At 43.6% G+C, this 23,206-nt stretch overlaps 10 protein-coding genes across 10 annotated transcripts; 7 read left to right on the top strand and 3 right to left on the bottom strand.

Annotated features, from left to right (window-relative positions):
- Positions 1–132: 132 nt before the first annotated feature.
- On the bottom strand, positions 133–996 carry BBOV_III005520 (putative cytochrome c). Its single transcript, XM_001611633.2, has 4 exons — positions 900–996; positions 527–658; positions 395–490; positions 133–332 (listed from the first exon to the last, which is right to left on the bottom strand). Exons 2-4 carry the CDS (start codon positions 627–629, stop codon positions 184–186), a joined length of 348 nt encoding a protein of 115 aa, XP_001611683.1. The 5' UTR covers positions 630–658; positions 900–996; the 3' UTR covers positions 133–183.
- Positions 997–1,858: 862 nt separating this feature from the next.
- Positions 1,859–3,439, top strand: BBOV_III005510 (uncharacterized protein). The gene is made up of 6 exons (XM_001611632.2): positions 1,859–2,306; positions 2,342–2,576; positions 2,613–2,798; positions 2,837–2,999; positions 3,035–3,166; positions 3,201–3,439. Exons 1-6 carry the CDS (start codon positions 1,889–1,891, stop codon positions 3,387–3,389), a joined length of 1,323 nt encoding a protein of 440 aa, XP_001611682.2. The 5' UTR covers positions 1,859–1,888; the 3' UTR covers positions 3,390–3,439.
- Positions 3,440–3,488: 49 nt separating this feature from the next.
- On the bottom strand, positions 3,489–10,237 carry BBOV_III005500 (putative integral membrane protein). The gene is made up of 2 exons (XM_001611631.2): positions 9,213–10,237; positions 3,489–9,177 (listed from the first exon to the last, which is right to left on the bottom strand). The coding sequence occupies exons 1-2, from the start codon at positions 10,175–10,177 to the stop codon at positions 3,549–3,551; spliced, it is 6,594 nt and encodes a 2,197-aa protein (XP_001611681.1). The 5' UTR covers positions 10,178–10,237; the 3' UTR covers positions 3,489–3,548.
- A 302-nt stretch (positions 10,238–10,539) lies between these two features.
- BBOV_III005490 (putative tRNA pseudouridine (38-40) synthase) lies at positions 10,540–12,306 on the top strand. Its single transcript, XM_001611630.2, has 9 exons — positions 10,540–10,965; positions 11,003–11,097; positions 11,132–11,209; positions 11,244–11,399; positions 11,434–11,521; positions 11,555–11,704; positions 11,740–11,840; positions 11,873–11,972; positions 12,008–12,306. The coding sequence occupies exons 1-9, from the start codon at positions 10,891–10,893 to the stop codon at positions 12,086–12,088; spliced, it is 924 nt and encodes a 307-aa protein (XP_001611680.2). The 5' UTR covers positions 10,540–10,890; the 3' UTR covers positions 12,089–12,306.
- Positions 12,307–12,509: 203 nt separating this feature from the next.
- On the top strand, positions 12,510–14,100 carry BBOV_III005480 (uncharacterized protein). Its single transcript, XM_001611629.2, has one exon. It carries the CDS (start codon positions 12,845–12,847, stop codon positions 14,057–14,059), a length of 1,215 nt encoding a protein of 404 aa, XP_001611679.1. The 5' UTR covers positions 12,510–12,844; the 3' UTR covers positions 14,060–14,100.
- Positions 14,101–14,108: 8 nt separating this feature from the next.
- Positions 14,109–16,431, bottom strand: BBOV_III005470 (Protein kinase domain family protein). The gene has a single exon (XM_001611628.2). It carries the CDS (start codon positions 16,399–16,401, stop codon positions 14,134–14,136), a length of 2,268 nt encoding a protein of 755 aa, XP_001611678.1. The 5' UTR covers positions 16,402–16,431; the 3' UTR covers positions 14,109–14,133.
- A 1,391-nt stretch (positions 16,432–17,822) lies between these two features.
- Positions 17,823–18,318, top strand: BBOV_III005460 (uncharacterized protein). Its single transcript, XM_001611627.2, has one exon. The coding sequence runs from the start codon at positions 17,893–17,895 to the stop codon at positions 18,286–18,288; it is 396 nt and encodes a 131-aa protein (XP_001611677.1). The 5' UTR covers positions 17,823–17,892; the 3' UTR covers positions 18,289–18,318.
- BBOV_III005455 (uncharacterized protein) lies at positions 18,269–18,849 on the top strand. The gene is made up of 2 exons (XM_051767158.1): positions 18,269–18,449; positions 18,485–18,849. The coding sequence occupies exons 1-2, from the start codon at positions 18,288–18,290 to the stop codon at positions 18,797–18,799; spliced, it is 477 nt and encodes a 158-aa protein (XP_051623682.1). The 5' UTR covers positions 18,269–18,287; the 3' UTR covers positions 18,800–18,849.
- Positions 18,850–18,988: 139 nt separating this feature from the next.
- BBOV_III005450 (Oxysterol-binding family protein) lies at positions 18,989–21,571 on the top strand. The gene is made up of 3 exons (XM_001611626.2): positions 18,989–19,161; positions 19,199–19,302; positions 19,341–21,571. Exons 1-3 carry the CDS (start codon positions 19,079–19,081, stop codon positions 21,557–21,559), a joined length of 2,406 nt encoding a protein of 801 aa, XP_001611676.2. The 5' UTR covers positions 18,989–19,078; the 3' UTR covers positions 21,560–21,571.
- A 44-nt stretch (positions 21,572–21,615) lies between these two features.
- On the top strand, positions 21,616–23,206 carry BBOV_III005440 (uncharacterized protein). The gene is made up of 4 exons (XM_051767681.1): positions 21,616–22,461; positions 22,495–22,833; positions 22,868–23,019; positions 23,056–23,206. Exons 1-4 carry the CDS (start codon positions 21,643–21,645, stop codon positions 23,135–23,137), a joined length of 1,392 nt encoding a protein of 463 aa, XP_051623451.1. The 5' UTR covers positions 21,616–21,642; the 3' UTR covers positions 23,138–23,206.

The raw sequence follows: 23,206 nt of genomic DNA, 5'->3' as shown, positions 1-23,206 counted from the left end.
ACTCTATTTATATAACTGTCTTATTGAGCAACATGCTTAACAGCTGTCTTACATCAATACAATATCACCTTGAGATATACCGCGGGAGACAACACACTACAGCCCACGTACCTAAAAGTACTTCTAGAGATTGGATATATCTAGATTTTAAGAGTGTTTTCTAGCATAAAATTTCTCTTCTGTTTACTTCTTGGTGGCTTCCTTGAGGTAAGCAATAATATCGGCTCTGTCCTGCTCCTTTTTGAGCCCAGCGAAGATCATCTTGGTACCGGGTATGTACTCCTTGGGGTTCACTAGATAGACGAACAAGTGTTTGTCACTCCATACAATTCCTACAACAATATTACAAAAGAAACATGATAACAGTTAGATGGACGCTGTCATGATGACTCACCAGAAGATTTATTGGCGTCGGTGTATGCGTAGTCAGCAGAACCAGATGCTCTACCAAAGAGTCCATAGAGATTAGGTCCTTGTTTAGTAGCACCACCTAACAGGATATTGAAAATTAATCTTCAAAGCTAACCCTTATTCGTGGTGTGGCACTGTGCGCATTTGGACTTGAATAGCTTAGCTCCCTTTTGGGCATCGCCATCAGGCACAGTGACATTAGGCTCAGGCTTCGACATTTTGTCTCTTTGATGCGTTCAGCTATAATCTGAGAGCATGTATATGTGGGTACTAAAAAAGGATCTACTAAATTAAAATTTATGACATTAAAACGCATTTACCCATCCATTAATTAAATCACCATCATAAAAATTGTATGTGACATGTGTATGGATAAATTTCCCGTTAAAATGGATTGGTAGGCCTTGTAGCGACTAACCATACGGGGATGTTAATCTCACGGCATATTCAGTACAAAAGCAACAATGCAAATAAGCAATTAAACTTACATGTATATTTGGCAATTTACCAGAGCGCCAATTTTTGCAAATGCTGGTTATGTATATTAGCAAGTGACCGTCGTGGGTGTGGTGTGAAACAAGGTAACATGGCGGAACAGGTGCCAATTGTTTAGGGATTTGCTATTATCTTTGTTTATTTATAATGTGTCTTCATTGTCTATTTTATTTTGTCATATGATTCCCATTAACCTGCTTGTTAGTTATACGGTATTGCATGAAGAAGACGGTAATATTCTACTTATATTAACTTGATAAGCAGCTGTCCTTTATTTTTTAAATAGTATATATAAATCAAAGAGGTTTCAATTAGTTCATGCACGTATTCTTGGCTTTTGTCTCGCCTTTGTGTTTCTTATGTGCATTGATGTGTGATATTATGTTTATTTGTATATGTTCTTTTTGACGCTTTTTTATAGACGTTCAAAATAATGGTTCTAATTATAAAGTCATATGGTGTTGAGAACTCGAGTTAATTAGTTATACTATGATTTATGTCTCTCGATGTCCATGTCGTACAATACTCTATTTAACGCCGCGAATAAGCCTATCGTTATAACATGGCATGTGTATTGTCTTTCAGATGTATATAGTTTTATATTTCGATATAGAAGGTTGTAAAAATAAGTTTATTGTGGATTTCATCTCATGTAAGCCAACACACCAAGATTCTACATTGATGTGGCCGTATTTGTGTTCTATACGTTATAAGGTTGCGAAATTAAGATTTATCGTATGAATTAGAGAGCTTTCAACATTATTCTTGCGTGCGAATACGACACAAATGATTTGATATAGCATATCTACAATTGTGTGTGTTAGACAATAGATTGATTACTTAATTTTATTGTAAATCGCATATTGTGTTTTCAGTGTGTATCAAGGTTGGGTCATAAGCAGTCTTGAAGTAAATATGTTTGATCTATTTAATCCACAAGGAGTTCGACGGCATTATTTCATGTCGAAATGGATTAACGCAAATGTTTCGCCTTTGTCTAATCAGGCCCATCTTTTGTATAATATTCTTTAGAGTGATATGTTTCAAGTTCAATCAATTTGCTGTTGATTGTATCAATATCAATTCAAGGGTAATTAAACATGGTACCGGGCCACTGAGTCCACTGTTGTCATTTGTTCATTGGAATCCATCTCCGTTGAACAGCATATCGCATTCAGAATTAAATCGCATCACTCCATATCACCGTGCAAAGGGTATAGCCACCAGCAGGGTCAACATCGGGATAAAATGTTGCAAGAATCCTAGCTTTGCTTTAGGTTTGTTCGGATCTCTTGGAAGCTGGTTTTCTAATACCTTCAAGGGAAAATGGTTTGTACCTCCAATGCCAACTGGCAATTTTGCATCTGCGATATTACGTAAGAAGGGCAGGCTCCAGACAGGTATGAGTGTGTTTGATAATGTGCCATATTTGCAGATGCTGAAACCCAGAAGTTTTTTGAGACCATTGGTGTGACTAAGGATGCCTCCTTGCCTCATATAATAAATTCATATCACAATGCTATCCAGACAATGTCTACGGAGCGGCAAAAACAGCTCCAGGAAACTTTTGAGGAATTCCTTCGTAAAGATTTTGTTGAGGCCTTTGAACACATGGAGTCGTACATGCAGCATGGTCCGGCTGCTTGGGAGGAGTACTGGAACCCATATAAGTGAGTTACACTCTTTTGTATTATACATCTATTCAGGGATGAATTTGGTAATCCTATAGAGCACTCTGAAGAAAGAGCCATGCTGAAGGAACACCTCATTGACGAGTTCACACCTCCGGGTATTAACATTTCAGAATTCCGCGAGTACTGGAAAGCCAACAATACTCGTTTTAGCGCGATGATGCGTAATGTTGACATTTCTGCACGTTTACGTTTAACCAGGTAATTTTAATACTAAAGTGATTTAGATACATTTGTAGCAATTTTTTTGGACGTTTACCAAGAGCGTGTATATTTATGTTGCCTGTTATGGGTTTAGGGTTATTCCCCCAGTATTCTTCTCTTTCTTTAGGTATACAGGGCCTGCTGGCTTCGGGTTTCATTTTTAAAGGTGACCGTGAATCTATATTAGCGAAAGAAAAGGTATATAAGTACAATGTTTATATATGTGCTTACAGACAACTGAAACATTTTTGCCCCTTGCTGAGCCGGTGGCAAAATCCAAATCTTCACGTACCTTGGTGACATCTGCTGTTTTAACAGTGCACAGTCTGCTTGGTATAGGTATATCCAAGCTCCTGAACGCCTACGTAGGTTTTGGGATATACCAGCATTGATATACAGACGACTTTATCGGAATATTTACCTTACGAACTGTTGAGGGTGGCTTGTATAAATATCCAGTTTTTCATTGCCGCTCTTTTGTGGGATACGAGTGACATGACACGCACTGCTTTCGTTGAACGTGAGAAGAAGCGTATGTCAAAGCTGAGCAAGTATTTGACCAAACTAGAGCCAGATGAAGATGAATGACAACTTGTTTGATATCAATGAAGATGCTTTTTCATGCACTTCTTTAAATGCGTTATGTTTGAAGGGCGTTTATACAGTATTTACAAAAAAAATACAGAATATTACGAGCGTGTTCTCGTCACGTGTATTACAAACGGTGGTTCGTGTGATAGTGCCACGTTACATTAAAACATGCTGGACACAGCTTTGTGTTATTGGCGCTGGGTTGAATACACACCAGTGGCCTATAAGTCTGAGATTTTTTTGTGGCGTGCCCTCACATATCTCTTCACTTGGGTTGACCAGATCCGTGCGCATGATGCTAGTATCATCAGCAGTTTCATTGACATCTGAGTTTGCATTGGGTACAATGTGAAGCGCTTTGTACAAGCTGATGGTATCGAGAGGATCCTTTGTATCTTCTTTGTTCTTTAGCTTCGTGTTAACCGCGTCAAACCCAGCGTATGACGGGAACACGAATTTGAAGAATAGCACCAGTAGATTATATTCGGTATTATGCTGCCGATTTGCGAATTCTACCGCTTTATTGTATGCTGACATAACGGCTTCTTTGCATGTAGCTTCTTCACTGTCCATATATGTGCAGAACTCGAGCTTGTTGTTTTTCCATGCATCAGCCCTTGTCAATAGTACGTGTTCTTTGTCTATTTTCTCGAATACGCGTCCATATTCCAATGCGCGCGTTTCACTGTAACCATCTTCATGTTCCATGATGTAGGTTCCAGAATTCCTGAATAGTTTCAAACATTGTGTGTTGGCCTCGTTTGCCATAAACCAGTCGAGTGGGTGTGGTCCGCTTACTTTGTGTTTCGAGCTTACCGAGCCTAGCAACGACTCCTGGCCTTTTGACTCAACAGGGTCTATCTTAACACTTCTGTGTTCTACTACATCGTCTATATATTTGAAATCTCCCGTAGGGTTAAATGCATCAAAGTGTTTGAACCAATTCCAAAAGTCATACGAGAAAAGGAATCTTGGACTCACTTTAATTTTACTTTGTTTCTCTTTATCAACGTCTTTGTGTTCCTCTCCCGCATCTATATCTTCAAAATCGCCTTCTGGAGAGTAGGCATCACAAACGTTGAAACTTGCAAAATCTGTGGATTCCACGAATTTCCTGAGTACAGAACCTTCGTGATCAGAATCTTGTTCCTGACTCAAGTTATATTGTGGAGCGCTAATGCCTTCATTGACCAATGAAGCCCTTTCTTTATCTTCAGTTGACGTACTCCCTTGTTTATCGTATTTCATCAAACCATTCGCGTATATGGAGCATTTTGTCAGCCATGTGCAGAACATATCCCAGTCTGCTACATATTGCTGTGCGATATAATATTTCTCTAGGTCAAATTGCTTTCTTGTTAATATCTGTAATCGCGATTTATTTGCGATAACTTTAAATCCCATTGTACTTAATTGTCCATTATAATAAACATTCCATAGTTCATATACTTGGGATGCAAAGTGGTGATTTGGCATTTTGTTGACCATTCGTACCATATCTCGTTTGAGCTCTTTTAGTACGTCTTGGTGTATAGCTACTGACCGCATGGTTTCATCAATAAGGTGTGTTTCTGATTCCCAGGCACCCAATAGCATTTCTAGGTCAACTTCCGTGCCTTTGTTTTTTGAGGAGCTTTTATTGAGCATTTGCACCGCATCTGGGCACATTTGTAGAAATGACACCAGATCCAGTACTGCCTCTACACTTTTTACCGATCTTCCCATTTGCTTTGCCATGAACTCGTGCAGAGTTCGTGATCTGCTTGGTTGTTCGGTAAACCTAAAGGGGTTAATACCAGAGACGAAAAGTATCGTCCCGAATACTTGTGCCATGGTAGAACTATTTAGAACTTCAGGCATCTTCTTGATTCCCCAAAATTTCAATAGTCCTTTGGCATCTGTTTTCGTCGTATCTGACAGTGATCGCATGATGAGATGCGTTGTCGGTGGTTTTACAGTATCAAAGAAGCCTATAAGGCGCATTTTTTGTGTTATGTACGTCATGGAGGTTGATATCTGCCAATATCCATTTATTATATTCGATATCCATGACAGTAGTAGGATAGTAAGCATTCCCATAAGCATTACGAGGTTAACCTTAGTTCCGGTACTGCATCCTGTACCTTTAGGTGCTGTGGCGTTATAGGCGTTAGCCTTGACTGCGGAGGCCAGCTGTGCCGCACTGAGCACTGTGATTGAGGTCAGCATGGTTTTGGACTCACTGACTGTATTCTCCACACCGAACCAGTTGAAGAACTTTATCAATGCTGTAAAGCATATGAACACCCATATATACTTGAAGCAGACAAAGGATGTCTTCGACTCTACACCAACGTCAATATGTGCATCTATAGCCGTGTTGCTACAATCACTTGTGTTCACCATTTCTTTTACACCAGCGTAACACGATCCTTCTCCTGAACTTAAGTCATTTTCTGTATATCCTTCAGTTTGGCTTCCTTTGAAGTTGAGCAGCAGGACCCAATTCTTCGACATGATTTCGTTTATAATGCTAATATTTTTATTGATCGTAAACAATCGGTAGCATTGTGCGAATATTGACATCAGTGTCCTATCGATATCATAGATGAACAGAATTTGGTGTTGAATTCTTGCATAGCAGGCAAATAGCAACCTCCTAATCATAGTTACAACACTAACGTCCTTATAGCATATATCTTTAATAGTTTCAGCGTAACATGGAAATCGTTCCCCTATCGCATCAGGGACTCTTGATAGTTCCTTTAGCTGCGCTCGTCTTTTTTCTACTCCACAATGGGCATAACACAAAAGAGACGACAAACATCCAAGTGCTTCGTTCACATTATCAATATTGTTACTGATATCCTTAGCTTGTTTAACCAGACAATTTATTTGGGTGTTAAATACACAAGCATTGTGCTTGAAAGCTGAAAGGTCTTGATTAAGGATGCTTAAGGCACAGCCTAAGCGGTGTTCACAAGGCTTGTCACCAATGATAGCAGCCTTGCTACCATATGACCAAGGTGCTGTGTCTATACATACGCAATGTAGTTTTGCGGGTTGAGTTTCTTCTGTGGCAGCTTCTTGTGATGGCTTAGAACACCCTTCGCAATGGAACAAGGAAGAGCAAAGTCGCATCAAGTCACATCCGTGAGTAGGCAAACCCTCCGATTGTTGGTTATTCTGACAATGTTCAGACTTACATTCATTAGGAACCTTGCCCTTTTTACTCTTTGTACACGCTTGGCAATTTTCTTCACAGTATACATAGCATCTAAGTAGTCTCCGCCATCGACTAGCACAACAACACATCCCAACTAACCCCCCCCCTAAATATTGCAAATGCATACAAGGCGTGCATTCCGATGTACATGGTGGAAGGATTTCAGTGTTAATCTTCTTATCTGGACAGCGTCTACAGTTCGGTAGTTTTTTCTTAGTACCTAGCTGATCGTGTAGGTTGTACAAAAACAAAAGAGAAAAGCATGGTATCTTTGTGCATAGCACATTGTTTTTAACTTCACAACAATTTGAACAACCGAAACAATATCTAAGGAGTTTAACAATGAATGACTTAGGCTCACACTGCAGTAAACATTTTGCATACGCAGTACACCCACAATTCCATTTTTCATGTTCCGTACAGCAACATTCAAAATTCCAATAATCTATCAATTTGAGACAAGTCAGGACCAAATATCCAAAACGTGAAACTTCCGATTCATTTTCATCACATTTTTCAGGTTTTGTATCCTCTTCAGAACATTTATCAGTTTTCGAATCATCTTGATCACCTTTATCATCTGGACATAGTATCTCGAGCGAGTTCAGATCAACATTAGATATAGATTTGCACAATGCATCTTGACAATCCATTGCTTCTGTTGTACAGCTCAAAGCAGTAGTTATACTAGTAACTAATGCTTTAACATTGTCACATATGTTCTCATTACAGCTCTTTATATCTTCTGAAACTACACCGAAATCATTTGAACATAGACAACGGTCCTTTTCATCGGTCCCCTCTTCATCACATTCACAATCACTCTTGTCTGAATCTTTATAACAGTTTGTGGAATCCCATATCTCACCGCAACTACGCTCTCTTTTTTCCAAGTTAGTCATCGTGTCAGAAAACTTTCCCATGTTATCATATAGTGATTGAATGCCCCTATTGCCATGCATTAGTGCTACAACATCGGCTGTAGGGACTGGCACACGTATCTCTTCATCTTGGTATATATCTGTTGCATAATTGTATCGTTCTTCGAAAGCGATTTCAGGACAAAGTTGCCAAATATTGTTGCAGAACCCGGCATACCAGACAACAACGTTATCCAAGATGTTTGTAATTGATTCTGCATCAAAGGTATCCAGTTGTGACAATACATGCAATATATAGTTCATCGCAGAAAGTTTCAAGTCGTATGCCTCATCTTTACATTGTGGTGGCTTAACTGGGTATATCATTCCATCATAATGGACATTTTGTTTTTGCAGTACTTTCTTACCCTCTATGCACTCCTCAAGATCAAGCAGGTATACCAATGCCAGCACAATGATGACCATCAACCTGGTAACAGCTAAAAGAACACATGGCTCCAACTCATCTTTCAGGAGATCTGGTCTAGCTGGTCCATAACAACATATGGATTCACTTTTGACTTGGAGTAGCAATTGGATTTTTGAATCATGCATCTTGAGAAGCATTCTGCATATATCAGGTATTGTGCGTCTAAGTTGGTCCCAGATACAGTCTTTATTAGAATCAGAGCACTTATCCTCGCAATGTTCGGTACACTTAGTTCTTTGACTTAGCCTCCTTTCCATATCGCGCACATACCAGGAGAGTTTGCATAGCCATTCGTACAATAGCAAATACTCTTCCACAAATAGCAACGATATGATTATCAGCAGGTTAGACTCGCAATAGTCCCTTAGTACGCAAACAATCCGCTTTTCATCATCTATTTTACCGTAATCGGGGTTTCCCGGTGTATCCTGTAGATATACATCGGCATGCATATCTTCTATCATCTTTTCACACAGTTGTGCTGACGACTCAATGGAGCTAGCAAGGTATTGATGGATCGTATTCTTCCCATCTATACCACAGCAGATACAATGCGGTATCTTTTTGGCAAATTTAGACAAGTCGGGGCAATCTTTGCTTGGTTCTTTTTTCGAGGTCACATTTAGGTAGTCCGTGTTCCTAATCCCCTCGACACCAGACAGGCAGCAGAATGTCAAGGTGGTCAGTTGTTCCAGGAACCCACAAGAGGTGGTAGACAGCCTTGATCTCAATTCCTCAGTATACATCTTTCCTGTCCGTTCAAACTGTGCCATGAGTACCATTCTCTGGTGAATTAGCATTTGATGTAGTTGTTGCAACGGTGTCCATGTCGGATCTATAGTGAAGGGGTACTCGTGCAAAAGCCCTGTACAGTTGACCAACGCCCTGTATTGGTGCATGATGGGTCCCACGTTATCGTAGAAGTCCGTGATTTCTAGGCAGAACAGCGTGTCTAGTGTATCGTAGATGCTGTGTACGGGCTCTTGGCAGAGTAGATACGTTGCATCGTGTTTTTGCCATTCAGACCACAGATCACCCTTAAGTTGTCTCCATTGTGTGTTGCGACCTACTCTTGGGAACGAGCATCTATTCATTGGTTTATGTGCCTTGGACCTCAACTGGGCGCCTGGGAACATTAGGTTTCTGCACTTTTTACTATACGGGTCTTCTTCATCTGGAAGTAGCCAAGTCAATTCATTTGTTTTGAGCACCTTTTGTTTGAATCCTTGCCTAATGGGAGTGTATGGACAGTATTACGAACTTACTCATTTTCACAATCTGGAGCTCCGTAAACTAGGTAACCCAAAGTCACCGATATGCCCGCGAATATCACATAGATAACATACTGCCAGAATATGAGCTTTAACGACGTGGTCGAGTTCAGTGTGACACCGATGGCCAGTGCAACGAACAAGGGGTTAACAGTCCACAACAAGGGCATATATAACGTCTTTAAGTGTTTTTTCAAAGTTTCCCTTGTGAGTTGGCAGGGCGATTTCACGAAGAGTGGGAACCACGGCGCTGACTCTATGGCGAATACGGTGTCTATTGAGAAGTACAGATAGCTCGTCACTGATGCTGCTATAGCGCTCCATACCCCTGCTAGGCAGGCCATTAGTGTCAGTGTATCGCACGTTTGTGCTATGCGTCCATAGGACCCTATGACGACATCTGATTCAAAGTACCGTTTGGCTAGTATCCATAGTGTTACCATGGGTCCTGCGAACGTGCATCCTACGAAGAATGATGTGATTCTGCTGATGCTATAGAACGACTCTCCTGGCATTGCGCAGTCGGTCATACAGTATATGGCTGACGTTTGTGCCATACCAGACAGCCCTGCTATAACTGCTGCAAATCGCATTAGCACCACCAGCTTGCTGTGTAATACCAGTTGGTTTGCGATGATATAGCCAGCTACTACGAAGTAGAATATCGATATGAGCCATTGTTGCCATAGGCATGACATGCGTCCGCATAATCCCGATATCAGTGCCAGCACTGTGCCTAGAACAGCAAACAGGGTAATTATCTGTCTTGTATGGTAGCAGAACGTCGCCAATTGCGCCTTTGGACCAAAGGCTTCACCGAGAGCTACGCATCCTACATATCCGAATGCGTGTATCAGCATTAAGCTGCTTCCCACGATACCGAATATTATGCAGCTCAGGAAGGGCGTCAGTCCGCTAAGGTACCCATTTTGGTTATTCTGGTCACATTTGCGTCCCATTCGTTGTTTTATTTCACGACTGTTGCCATTATATATGTTGTTTATGGTATTGGGATGATGACTATCAGTTTTCTTCTATTCCTTTAATGCCTTCGGCATTAATCATTAACGTTATCAGAGTTCGTCACCCCTTTTATGTATAAACTAGCACTATGCATAGTTATTCAATAGGTATAATTTACTTAATCATGTTTATGCTTGTCTGAATATTCTATATATACCCTTCCTCATGACAGGGCCTTACACATTTACGCTGGTGTAAAGTTACTCGCAAGATAGTGGTGCCTCCACTATAATCTATATGCTTTATCCATTGAATAAAACACTTGTTATTATTCTATAGTTCTCGTTTCTGTGTTTTATTATTAGTTTCCCATGGATTGATTCTTCCTTTTGATATATTGTCTGCAATGTTCCATGGCAGTGGGCCTATTTTATCCAGTAATATCATTACTTGTTGAGTTCCTTGTTACTTAGTATAGGTCCTAATTGTATGAAGAATTTGATATCCATTATTTGGTATTAAATACCGACTTTTATGCTACCTGTGTTATGGTCTGTCTACAAATATCCTGTCTATTTCACTGGAGGTAGTTTTGAGCCCACAGAATCAATTAATCTGCCACTACATATTTATGTAACTCACTTTTACTTACCTAGTGTAATGCCTTCTAGTTCCTGGGTAACATAAAATATGAATTAGGTCATGTAGAATGGGTCGTACTGATGGCAGTCGCTGCGGTGGTAAGCTGCTTATGGACTTTTCTTATATAGGCACGGGTTACCACGTAAGTGCTGCTGTGTTATTAGTCATGTATAATCTAGGGCCTTGCATATCAGTCTGATGAGCCTAACACTGTAGAGGGTCATTTGTTCAGAGCGTTGTCTCTGGCTAACGTTGCTTCTGATGTTTTGAACAAGTTAGTCGCACTAGTGGTAACACAATATCTACAGTGGTTACGAACGCTGTGGTCGCACTGACCGTGATGTCCATGCACTTCACAACTATGCCAGTTTCTTTCCTGATCCTTGGTATGTCCTTGTTTATGTGGTTAATGCCCTATAGTCCACCAAATAGTCCGTGTTCAACGGTATCACCTGATGAGCGTGGCGTGGGACCTTGTTATCGCATAAACACTTTTACTAAGGCCATAAACAAGCATCTTCCACGTGGCATTCGTGTGAATTGGGTGAAACATGTTCCTGATGACTTTAGTTCGAGGTTTGTGGTATCTTGTTTTCTATATAATTCTAAGGCGTAATTGCACATTCCGTGTTTATAAATACTTTTTCCAATTGGGTTCTATGGATCTCTCATTGATTCAGGATGCATGTCGTCATTTTGTATGTTAATCTATTTGGTTTCATATTGTATAGCTAGGTCAGCACAACTTCAATCAGTTTTGTAAAACTGACAATCGCAATCCCAAGGACAGCCATGGTACTATCTATTCCTTTGAGGTAGAGCGTTACAACGAATTGCTTTGTGTTGCTACTATATGCGGTCGTGCATTTTTGTGGCACCAGGTAAGATACAGTATCTATTGTGGCATAAGATACAGGTTCGCTGCATGATGGGTGTTTTGTTCAAGGTTGGGGAGGGTATCATTCCCGGTTTGAAGGTCAAATGGCTCCTGGAACACCCCGAAGGGGCCAAGTTCGAGTAGGTTCTGGTTTATACGTTTTCAATACCAGTTATAAGATGGCAAGTGCCCATGGGCTTATTTTGGTTGACTGTGGTTTTGATTTGGCCACTTCCACGGTATCAAGCGCTCGCAACAACGCCATATATCAGGTAGACAGCTCTGTGATTCCCATAGCATCGTGCAGCAAATGCTGGATGACACAATTCAAACCTTGGGGCCACTATCTCTTTTGGCTGGAGAACGTGGCCCAAGTAAAATTACTTAACGCGTTACATAGATATCAAGCATCTTTTTGCTACAAGTTGGACTTCGGTGTTATGTAATATAACGTCATAAATGATTGATGTGCCAGTAAAATGGATACAATAACGCACCAACTAGCGGTACATACGTGGTATTAGGGAATTTAGAAGACAACTAGGGCCTATGCGATGGAAATTAGTCGAGGAATCTGGTAACATCCATGGCTATAATGCTCCGTTGTATCGTAAATGGGCTACAATACCATTTAGCATGGCTAATGGGCCCACTTAAGGCTAGAATACCCTCTATAGGTATGAATGGAACCCATATAGTTTCTTTTCATGTGCGTATTTGGCGTAGATTCTGATAAATCGTACTGGTGGGGTGACGACCAGCAGTATAACCGAGATAAGGTTGTCGAATGCGTAATACTATTTTCTCGTTATACTGTATACTGTATTTTATCAGTGGTTCAACTGTATGTGTGTACCAAATTGAGTATCTTTGATCCTGGTGGAGTTACGTGCACATTAGATTTGTTGTGTGTATAAAATCGTTTCTTTTATGCATCAAAATTCGGTTTATATTTTAAATACGTTATGTATATAGTGGTTTTTGTAACGGGTGAGGGGAGTACTGTATACTGGTCGTAGGTGGCGTGCCACTGCATGATCGCGTGATTGTCTATTAATCATTTGGCTTTAGTTTATCTTATTGCACATCGATCTTTGATACTTTTGCTAGTTTGTTGTGTTGTCATCTTTGTTTTCGGGCCGTGATGCCAGAGGATTCAAATGACGCGTTGGCCGACGGCCGCTCTGTTGGTAGGGGTGCCGGTGGCAAGAATTCGATTGACACTTCTATTGATTCTGTTAGCAGCAAGAAGAGTTGCCCTGGTGTGGATTCGTGTGACAGTTCCAACGTCCATGACGGTAAGGACGGGGGTGTAGTATCGTCTGACGTTTCTTCGTCATCATCTGTGGTTGGTGACAAGTCAGTACCCCGCGCAGAGCCTTGTTCCAGTGATGATAAGGGCGCAAGTTTGGAAAATGACGGTAAATCTGTTGTTGGCGATCGTCGTGGTCCAAGTGTAAATGCTGCTCACGCTCGTCGTCTAGTGACGGACACTGCTAACCTTGATATCGATAGGTTTGTGGACGCCATGGGTTCCCAACAAGCTGGTACTCGGTCTGACAGTGAGGAGAGTATGCAGATGAATGAAACCAATCGCATGTTGCGTGAGTTGACTGCAGACTCGGAGTTGATGAATCAGGTGATGCGTGCTGCTACTAACCCTGAGATGGCTAAGGAGCTTGCTCGTCAGGCTGACACTGCTTGGCGCAATATCGAGGCGTTGCCTGGTGGTTTCCGTGCTTTGTGTCAGATGCATCGCAGTATTCAGCAACCCCTATGGCAGGCTATGACTAAGGACAACCGCAAGGTATCCATGACTTTGAAGGGCTACGACAGATTGGTTACTCCCAAGCCCAATGAGCTACTCAACGTTGAAGCCTTTCCTAACCCTTGGGCTACTCCTCAAAGTACATATCCATCTGTACCCAACTCGGGTGCTTCTGGCATGGCTATGAATGCTTCTTTGGCTCACCTTAGCAATTTTTTCAATTCATCGGCTTTAACAGGTCAGCCTCGTGTTAGTGCCTCTGTTGGAAGTGAGGGTGCTAATTCCGTATCCAGTCATTCTAGATTTTCATGCCAGGGCACTGAATCTTCCAGTGGAGCATCTGGCAACACGTCCATTGAGGAGCCTGTTGCTTCAAAGTCTGCATCAAGTGATCCTGATGATGCGCCATCCATTTCACTACCAAGCGACGTACGGTACGCCCATGAGTTGCAGCAGATGCTGGACATGGGCCTCGAGGACCGTGATTTGTGTATAACTGTATTGGAGGCATCGGATGGCGACCTCGTGGCCGCCATAGACCTCTTCCAAAGCTTAAGTGAACCTGACTCCGGGAAGGGCAATCAGGGCTAACAACAACACGCCGCTTTGGGTGTCAATATATACTATATTTTGCATACTATGTATATACATATTGATGGCACTGTCTACAGTGTGGGCACCTCCTCTGGGTTGGACAGCCCGTAAAGCATGGTACAGAAGTCGGTGTAGTTGATCACGCCATCTCGGTCCAAATCAACCTCGTTGAAAATCTGCTCCACGAAATCCTGGGTAAATTGGCACCCTCCCATGTTACACTGGAAGACCTTGCACATGTTTTCTCTTGTTATCACTCCCTTGCCGTCGAGGTCAAACACCTTGAAAGCCTTCTTGCAGAAATCCTTTTGCTTGTAGACATCCTCGTCTATCGATGCTGCAAGGAACTCTACGTAGTCGATAGCTCCGCTACCGTTGGTATCTAGTTTTTCCACGAGCCTTTGCATCGCGGGGTCGTACTGCCCCTTTACCTTGTCGCTTTGGAGTCCCTTGACTATATCACTGATGTACAGCACGCCGTCTCCGGCGTTGTTCAGCACATTGAAAGCCGTGCTCAGCGAGCCTATATCACCATCCGAGAGGTGGTGTGCGATACACGTGAGTGCCAGTTGCTTCATGGTACTGTAGTTGTCGAACTTCTGGAACCGCTTGACCAGGTCCTTGGTGAGCGAATGCCGCACCATTGGGTTGACGTGGACGCTGGTGGCATTGTTTAGGATCCACTCGTGATTAAACGCTGCCTTTGCTGAAATGCGGTGCCTAGGGTCGTACGACAGGCACTTTGTTATAAGGTCTACTGCACTCTTGGAAATATGCTTCCAGTGGTGCGGCACGAAGTTGATGGCACCCCTCTTGACGTTGTTCAGTATAGTGGCGTTATCGTTGCCGTGGAATGGTGGATATCCCACCAGCATGATGAACATGATGACCCCGGCGCTCCACATGTCGCAGCTCTTGTCGTAGCTACCGATCAACACCTCGGGCGCTACGTAGTACGGCGTACCCACCAAACTGGTGAATTTGTGCGTTTTGTAGCACTTTGTAGCGAATCCCCAGTCTATAACTTTAATGGGCGAGTTATCGCTTGTGTTGGCGTAGAGTATGTTCTCCGGCTTGAGGTCCCTGTGCAGGATTCCTTTACCGTGGCAATATGCTATAGCGGAGAATAGCTGCCTCATCATCGTAGCGGCATACTGTTCACTGAAGCAGCCTCGCCGTACAATTTCTTCGAATAATTCCCCGCCACTGCACATTTCCATGACGAGGTAGAGGCACTCCTCATCCTCGTATATTTCCAGCAGCTTGACTATATTTGGGTGGTCCAGGTTCTTCATTATCGTGATTTCACGCTTCATGCGCATTGCATTTTCAATTGCTGCCTTGCGTATTACCTTCACTGCCTTGACTTCACCCGTTTCCTTGTGGCATGCCTTGAGTACCTGTCCGTAACTCCCTTTACCCAGTCGGTTAGTATGTAGATCATATACATCCGTTATTGTCATTCCATCTACCAGCGCAGTTTCGTGGATGAGGAATGAGCGATCGAATGTTGGTGTACTGTCCCTGTGCCCTTGCTTCGGGTCATTGACATACTTGAAAATCGGTGTTTGTATCAGTAGTCCCTTGAATCCACGGGTTATCCGATCTTCTTCAGGCATACACTTGGTACACAGGGAGTTATACTCTGGCTTCGGCATACCTTCCAAACTTGCGTTTGTGCGCAGGTGCTTGACGCATCCATGTTTCTCGCATGAATAGGCCCTAGTTAGTGGATTGGGAACATCCCAGCAGCAGTCTTTATCACGGTGCACCTGTTTGTTCACTCGGTTCGTGTTGCTGCAGTGGTTCTTGTTTGGTGAATTGCTACTCGCGATAATACTGTGCGTCGTCGCAGTTGTGCTGGCCGTAACGTTATGCATATGGTCAATTGCATTTGGAGGCAATTCCAGCAGCGATATATTCGCACCCTCAGGGTGGCACGTATCTATTTTAGTCGCCTTTATCTTAGGCTTTGGGCAGCTACCCGGGCGTTTGCTGGAGGTCCGCGTGCCTTTTGGTGTATTGCCTCCATCACGGCGGGTACCTGGCTCTGCCTGCATATTTTCCGGGTTCCCAGCGCAGTCCGCCACCAGGTTTATCGGCTGCAGTATTTTAAATCGATGTGCAAGCGCTCTAAATAGTCTCAGGGACCTGCTGCAATGAACCTTCTTGTGTACCCCGGTATCACTAACACCTATTTGTGCATCGTCAACCCTGGTTGTATCCAGGAAATTTGACAACAAGTCTAAAAATGAGCGCCCTGCTCCTATATATCCCTTAGGTTTATCCTTGGTTAGTATGTAGTCTTCAGTTGATCCCTTCCTAGATGTGCTCAGCATCTTTCGATGACGATAGCACAGTTACTCCCTGATCCGACGTCACCTCGGTGGTATTGCCAGACCTTAACGTGCGATATATCAAACCAACCCCTTAGATCTCAACTTGCCTTAAGCAAGCATAAACCAGAGGCCTATCTTCCCCAAACAAGACCGTTGTAAAGTGGAATCCACTGTATACATAACGTGCGTAGCTGTCAAATAACACAGTGGATGTTGCCGTTCATACAAGTGTACATTTTACATCCATCGGCAGCATCTACAAAGGAAGGAATCCTATTAAGCTAGTTTCAGCACAACAGGACCGGAATACCTAGAAACTGAAGTTTAAAGGCGATTTCTGTCTAGTTCAGTTCTGGATAACTCCAGTGTTATTGGACAATGACAAATACGCCGTGTCTTCCTTCTCAAGGTCCCTTAATTCCGTCTCCCAGGATAATAAGGCCAATGGAGGCTTTAAACGCCACAATTGAACGAAATATAATAGGATTTTCCTGTCCCTATGTGTATATAACCGACGCACCGCAGCGTTCTTTCGTTTCTAACCCGACGTGAAAAACAATGAAGCGTGCAATCGTGCGCGGATAAATAGGAGCCTATAAGAATTACCGTTACCCCCAAATCGGCTGTATGAAGTCTTCAAATACAGCTTCTATTTGCTGTCCATGTTCGTTGGTGTGTTAAATATTAAAGACGCTCGCCAGGTTGTCTAACAGTTTCTCAGACACCTCGCGTCATGGCTTAAAAATTAAATTACAAACAGACACTACTGTCTTCCTATGCACTTATTGCGTCCAGATTAAGAGACGTCCGTCCTATGATAGTTTTGATCGTGGATCCGATCGCTTTAGTATATGTCACATGTGTTGAAGGTGGATCAACAGGTGTAACTAGGATGTGTGACGCCGAGTTTTAGCGTTTTCAGCGGGCTGTGGATCCTCCGTGTGGCGTTTTCTCTGCTTGTCCTTCTGGTGCTGCTTACTTCAAATCACAGCTTGACACTTCAGCTCGTGCAGGTACCCTACTCCCCGCGATAAGCGTGCTATATTTTAGGTATATCTACAGTTGGTTAACACGTGCTATATCCTAGGCTCTGTTAGCTAGATACCGTCCTTTGTGTACGTACTAGTGTCGAACTCTACGTCTACCTAATGTCACCAGAACCTTTGTATGGGCACTTTTCCCCAAACATGCGATTATTTAGATTGATATATAACAACAGGCGCTTTTGCAGATTCAAATGGCCCTTTAGTTGTCCTTTTGGGGTAACGGCCTAGCCACACACACCGTAGAGTTGATACTGAAGTATCCAAATTGTAACCTATAGTCTAGATAAAAGATGCTGTTATTAGCCTTAGTATAGTCTGTTTACAGTTTGCTAGTATTTTATAAATGGAAGGTCGTTGTTAGGTAACCATTTTGAGCTGTGCCAGTATATCTTGGATCTACACTTGTATCTCACTTTATTCGTATTGCTGGGTACTCTGTTATGATATGAATGACACGGCTCCGAGTGGCGATGGTTCATTGAAGGAGCCTTACGTAGTCGAGGAGTCTGTTGTACTGCTAGACTTCCCGGAGTTCCAGGCAACTTCACTCTTTGATGAGGCTGAATTCACTCAACAGTCATTGGATGAATCAGCGGTTACCTATAACATCGATAATTGCGCGATTAATACTATACGTCTTGAGGGTATAAATACCGATTCGCCATCCTGCGTATTGCAGGGACAGCTACCACTTCAGGGGCGTCGTGTAACCACTGGAGTTACATACTTCTGTTTTGACGTAACAGACAAAGATACATCGCAGGGATACAGCTCTGGTAACCCATACACGCGTCAATATTGGCATACCACTGAGCATATTGAATTCACTAGCAAGTTGTAATGGCCGGTGGCCGTGCTATGTACCCTTTACGACCGGATGCATCTACCCTGAAATATGCCAGGAAGAGTGCTGATGGACTAGACACATGCCCCCAACCGGAGCAACGAGATGATACATCTACTGTGGAATCGTCAGTTCCACAATTGAGTGGCACTTCCGATGTAAGTGTGACCAATGATTTCATATATTGCCATAGGATCCCTTAGATCTACTAGGATACATAGTGGACAAGGCTAGAGGCCGCGATAAACGCGTGGGCCCCAAAGAGCCATCATGCGATGCCAATCTCTACGCTAAGGGCGGTTTGATTAAGCGGTCCAAAACCTCAGAAAGCAAACATACTAACAAAGGCACGGTTGGTGATAGCGGCCGTAGTTGGAAAGAGCGCATAGCGCGCCGACGTATGGAGCTTGGTAACAAGCCTATGGAGCCCATTCCTACCCGTCAGCAGCGTGCGCAGGTCCAATGTGATCCGAAATCACAGAAAGTGACGAACTCTATCAATGGGTAGGTAGTGTGTAAGGGTGATGTGTCACGCTGCCATCTATCGTAAACGACCTGGGATCTGTTAATATTTAGATTTCAGATTGATACATTATCATTTTTGTACTGCTTGCCACTCGATATTGCATGGCGACCTTATGCCATGTCCCCATGGTCCAGTGCCAACTGAAGCTACTATCAGTTGTTTTTATCGAAAGTACACCCCAAATCTATGTAGTGGTGTACTGGCGCAGTTTACTATACCACCTGTATCTTACACCTCGTGAATTACACTACTGTGTTCACGATGTCGTCTCGTAACAAAAAGCGCTACCTCCATGAAGGTTGGCTTAATAAGTGGACCAATTTCATAGGCAGTTGGCGACGTCGGTACGTTATATTGGTGTATAGAACCAACTATGTGCAGCTACTTCATGCTAGAACATGGCTGCCTAAAGTACTCACTAGAGAAGGACGGTTTGGTCAAGGAGTCGTTCATCCTATCACAGTGCACAATGAGATTGTGCTCAGGTATGTGTATAATTTAATCTATAACACAACTTATATAGACGATCCCGTGCGACTCGATATTGACGTTTTGGGCAGGGGTGTAGTCTGCCTGCGCACCGACACACCTGCCGAGAAACAGAAGTGGTACGTCGCGTTCAAAAAGGCGCAGAAAATTTTACTACAAGCAAATCAAAAGAAAGTATTGACCCCGTCAGGTGTATACAGCGTTGAGGGCGTCCCGTCAGCGTATGGTAAGGGCGACGCGGCGCCGGGCGAGAAGAGTACGCCCGGTGCCGTTCCTTTGCGTATATCAGTCCCGTGCATCGAGGACACACTAGACAATGCAGTAGAGAAATCGGTTGATGTCTCCGAGCTGTTCATTAAAACGTCGTTTGGTCAGGAGCCGCAGACCCCGCTGAATTGTATATTGACTAACAACAGCTGCTTTGACGAGATCACGTCTAAGATCATCGCTGAGCTTCGCGGTTCACTTACAGGCGAAGCTTTGCAAAAGATTGAAACCCTTAGCCTAATCGCGAGTGAGTATCATTCCAGCCTCCAGCAATTATACCTTGAGGAGGTGCGCTCGCGCAAGGACCTGGAGCAGTCACTGTTTAGAGTGACCCGTCGTAACATGAAATTAGAGCAGCAGGAGCAATCTAGGTCAGTAGCAGACGGCGAGAGGAAGGTAGTTGGATTATCTGCATTGCAGATGCACGTGAGTGATAAGACTCATACACTGAACGCCGAAGATAGTGACAGTTCTGACACTGGATACTGCGGCCACCTGGATGACGAGTTTTTTGAGTGTGAAGACATTGCTCAACGTTCTCACAGTAACTCCTTTGATGCCGAGCCGCGCCCTGCTTTAGAGGATATATCAGATATGGTGGTTAACAAGGAGCCTGACAAGGCTGCAACGTGTGATGCTGGTGAATATGAATCGGTTGATACTTCTAGTGTCCATTCATCTGTGACCATCCAGCGTCGTACGCGGTTGCCCAGGCCCCGTACCGAGCTGAAGGTCAGCATTTGGTCAATTTTGAAGGACCTCATTGGCAAGGACCTGGCTCGCATAAGCATGCCCATATGTTTGAATGAGCCTACCAGTGCCCTGCAGCGTGAGTCAGAGGTGTTTGAGTACAGCCATCTACTGGATACAGCAGCTAAGCAGGAGGATCCCATTGACCGCATGGCATATGTGACACTTTTCAGCATAACTCCATATGCCTCGGCTGTAGGCAGGACTTACAAGCCATTTAACCCATTGTTAGGTGAGACCTTTGAGATCACCCACCGCGACTTCAAATTTATCGCTGAACAAGTTGGACACCACCCCCCTATATGTGCGTTCCACTGCCATAACGACAACTTCGAGTCATACGGTAGCACTAATGCCATGGTTAAATTAACCGGCAAATCGGTTGAAGTCAGTATTATAGGCCCTTTTACAGTTAACCTGTTTGTCAACGGCGCCAAGGAGCACTATTCCTTGCAGCGCTGTTACGTGGTGATACACAATATAATCATAGGGAAGATTTGGATAGAGACTGTTGGCACCGCTATTCTAAGAAATGTCACTAGTGGCGAATTCGCAGTGGTGCAATACCTGCGTAAAGGATGGTTCGACAAGGAAATACATAAAGTACGCGCTCTAGTCCACGACCGCTATGGAACACCACACTATTACATTTCAGGCAAGTGGAGCGAAGCGGTATATATGGAGCGCGTGAGGCCAAAGGCACGTCGCGGCCATACCAAGCTGTTGCTACCAGACGGCCGTCTAGATTACGACCGCGCGTTCTACAAGAATGAAGAGGATGCGTGGGACGCATTCGTCAATGAAATTGACTGGGAGAAGTTAGACATAGTCAGCGGCACGCGTCGTGAAATGTGGCGAGCAAACTCACGGCCAATGTACTCCGAGCATTACTATGGGTTCGGATGGATAACGATGGAGCTCAACGAGCTTTCCACTGATTATGACCCGAGACAAGGAGCCCATATGCCATGCACAGACTCACGATTTAGACCTGACTTGCGTGCTTACGAAGATGGTGATATGGACCGCGCCGTGCGTGAAAAGCACCGTCTGGAAGAAGTACAGCGTGAAAACGCAAAGAAAAGTATAGACGGTGAAGCGTCACATAAGCCACGATGGTTCCTCAAGCACCTGGATCCGGAAACCAATGCCCCTAGCTGGGAATTCACCGGCGAGTACTGGCAGCGCAAGGCAGATGGAACAATCGCTGAAGGTGTACCCAACATTTTTGCGTAATATATAGCGTCTTCTAGCTGTGTTCATAGTGGCTATGCCGTTAGTCCAGAATTAAGTGTGTAGGTACCCATGTGTGTATCGCCATGCAGCAGGAATCCGCGGCAGAGCGCTTTCGCCGCAAAGTCCGACGTAAACTGTACCAAATAGCGTCTTGCAAAGAGTTTGTACTCCACGATTCACTGGAAGATAACCACTGGATGCAACAGAAGTTGACCAGACTTTTAACAAGATTGGAATCTGCAGTGAATAATCAAGAAAATACCATTATACTAGTTACTGGCAGACCCGGATCTGGTAAAACATATCTAGTCACTAAAGTGGTATCCGAACTATCCAAGTTACATCCAGGAAATGATGCCATATCACAGGAAACAGTATACAATGATGCAAATGTAACATGGACTCTAAAGTCAGCTACCATAGAAACTTATAACCACAGAGATGAACATAAATGCCTGCGCCAACTAATGTACGATGTGGAGATATTGTCCGGGGTAACAGGGTCCCGAGGCCATTTGAATACCCAAGAGATACAAGAACGTGTGTTACACTGTCTAAAACTGTTGAAACAGGACCATACATATGTAATAATAGTGATTGAGGGTCTAGACATCCTGACTAAAGGCGTTAATGACTGCAGTGAGGCCACAGGATCAGTGGAACGCAGACAGAGTCTTTTATACTTCCTGGGTAACCTAGTAGCGTCACAAGAAGTGGCATTGGCAATAGTGTGCATCACACCAGATATACGCACGACCGAGCGTCTAGAGAAGCGTGTGAGATCACGATTCATGCAGGAAACAGTATACTGTGACGGATTGGATGACATCAATGCTTTGAAAACAGGACACCTGGATATTATGGGACCGGGAGTCGATATTGAACTAAACGAAGAGTCAAAGGTATGATAATAGCCAGAAAATCATTATTTGTAGGCACTTTTGGGTGAGGAGGTACTCTGCGGTAACAATATCTCCCGCCTGGTGGCGGTGGCCTGTGCGCAACTACCTGACGATGCCATAGAGGAGCTAAGCCCAGATAAAATCAAGATATTGCCACTTCCATTCGAAATCGCACTTCGTAATGCCAAGGGTGCCAATTGGGTAGATAACATGATTAACCAGCTGGCATTCCCGGAACATTGCATACTGGTAGCAATGACGAGGATGCACTGCCAAGGCATAAAACCAATAACTTTAATAGATATAGAATCAGATCTCAAGGATATGGCACGATACTTCCCACGAGAGCACCTTTCAATACCTGAGTTCAAGGTAGGTTTGCATATGTTGTCTAAATGCTGTCCAGGGCCTGAAGCGAGTTTTCATGAGTCTCATAAAGTCAGGGCTACTGGAATGGGTTAACTTCGAACATAACTGGGTTGGAACGTCATACCACAAGGGGACGTCAACCGATATACACGGTATTACCAAGCCCTGCAGATTCCCGCACTACAGATTGTAAGTGGGCATAGGAATTTTTGTTACCTGGTATAGGTACCTTAAGATGGACCACAAGAACCAGATGCCTACACATCTCGCTGCATGGTTGCAACTGGCAACGCGCACATTGAAGTGAGGCAACCTGCCATGACACTGATGGGCATCAGTTATACATTATATCCGTAGCACATACCTACACGTATCA

This window comes from Babesia bovis, chromosome 3 (assembly GCF_000165395.2).
Source record: "Babesia bovis T2Bo chromosome 3, whole genome shotgun sequence".
In the NCBI taxonomy this organism is placed as follows: Eukaryota; Apicomplexa; class Aconoidasida; order Piroplasmida; family Babesiidae; genus Babesia; species Babesia bovis.
The sequence above is the reverse complement of the archived record's forward strand: the minus strand, read 5'-3'. Positions and strand labels throughout refer to the sequence as shown.

Excerpts from the sequence above, each read along its gene's own strand:
- BBOV_III005520 (XM_001611633.2), bottom strand. The coding sequence starts at position 629 with ATGTCGAAGCCTGAGCCTAATGTCACTGTGCCTGATGGCGATGCCCAA. Across the intron at positions 491-526 it reads GTGCCACACCACGAATAAGG|GTGGTGCTACTAAACAAGGA; the intron begins GTTAGCTTTGAA and ends ATATCCTGTTAG. Across the intron at positions 333-394 it reads CGACGCCAATAAATCTTCTG|GAATTGTATGGAGTGACAAA; the intron begins GTGAGTCATCAT and ends ATATTGTTGTAG.
- BBOV_III005510 (XM_001611632.2), top strand. The coding sequence starts at position 1,889 with ATGTTTCGCCTTTGTCTAATCAGGCCCATCTTTTGTATAATATTCTTT. Across the intron at positions 2,307-2,341 it reads GAAGGGCAGGCTCCAGACAG|ATGCTGAAACCCAGAAGTTT; the intron begins GTATGAGTGTGT and ends CCATATTTGCAG. Across the intron at positions 3,000-3,034 it reads CTATATTAGCGAAAGAAAAG|ACAACTGAAACATTTTTGCC; the intron begins GTATATAAGTAC and ends ATGTGCTTACAG.
- BBOV_III005500 (XM_001611631.2), bottom strand. The coding sequence starts at position 10,177 with ATGGGACGCAAATGTGACCAGAATAACCAAAATGGGTACCTTAGCGGA. Across the intron at positions 9,178-9,212 it reads GCTCCAGATTGTGAAAATGA|GCAAGGATTCAAACAAAAGG; the intron begins GTAAGTTCGTAA and ends CACTCCCATTAG.
- BBOV_III005490 (XM_001611630.2), top strand. The coding sequence starts at position 10,891 with ATGGGTCGTACTGATGGCAGTCGCTGCGGTGGTAAGCTGCTTATGGAC. Across the intron at positions 11,210-11,243 it reads AGTTTCTTTCCTGATCCTTG|TCCACCAAATAGTCCGTGTT; the intron begins GTATGTCCTTGT and ends AATGCCCTATAG. Across the intron at positions 11,400-11,433 it reads CCTGATGACTTTAGTTCGAG|GCGTAATTGCACATTCCGTG; the intron begins GTTTGTGGTATC and ends TATAATTCTAAG.
- BBOV_III005480 (XM_001611629.2), top strand. The coding sequence starts at position 12,845 with ATGCCAGAGGATTCAAATGACGCGTTGGCCGACGGCCGCTCTGTTGGT.
- BBOV_III005470 (XM_001611628.2), bottom strand. The coding sequence starts at position 16,401 with ATGCTGAGCACATCTAGGAAGGGATCAACTGAAGACTACATACTAACC.
- BBOV_III005460 (XM_001611627.2), top strand. The coding sequence starts at position 17,893 with ATGAATGACACGGCTCCGAGTGGCGATGGTTCATTGAAGGAGCCTTAC.
- BBOV_III005455 (XM_051767158.1), top strand. The coding sequence starts at position 18,288 with ATGGCCGGTGGCCGTGCTATGTACCCTTTACGACCGGATGCATCTACC. Across the intron at positions 18,450-18,484 it reads AATTGAGTGGCACTTCCGAT|GATCCCTTAGATCTACTAGG; the intron begins GTAAGTGTGACC and ends ATATTGCCATAG.
- BBOV_III005450 (XM_001611626.2), top strand. The coding sequence starts at position 19,079 with ATGTCGTCTCGTAACAAAAAGCGCTACCTCCATGAAGGTTGGCTTAAT. Across the intron at positions 19,162-19,198 it reads ATAGGCAGTTGGCGACGTCG|CTACTTCATGCTAGAACATG; the intron begins GTACGTTATATT and ends AACTATGTGCAG. Across the intron at positions 19,303-19,340 it reads CACAATGAGATTGTGCTCAG|ACGATCCCGTGCGACTCGAT; the intron begins GTATGTGTATAA and ends CAACTTATATAG.
- BBOV_III005440 (XM_051767681.1), top strand. The coding sequence starts at position 21,643 with ATGCAGCAGGAATCCGCGGCAGAGCGCTTTCGCCGCAAAGTCCGACGT. Across the intron at positions 22,834-22,867 it reads TTTCAATACCTGAGTTCAAG|GGCCTGAAGCGAGTTTTCAT; the intron begins GTAGGTTTGCAT and ends AATGCTGTCCAG. Across the intron at positions 23,020-23,055 it reads AGATTCCCGCACTACAGATT|GTACCTTAAGATGGACCACA; the intron begins GTAAGTGGGCAT and ends TACCTGGTATAG.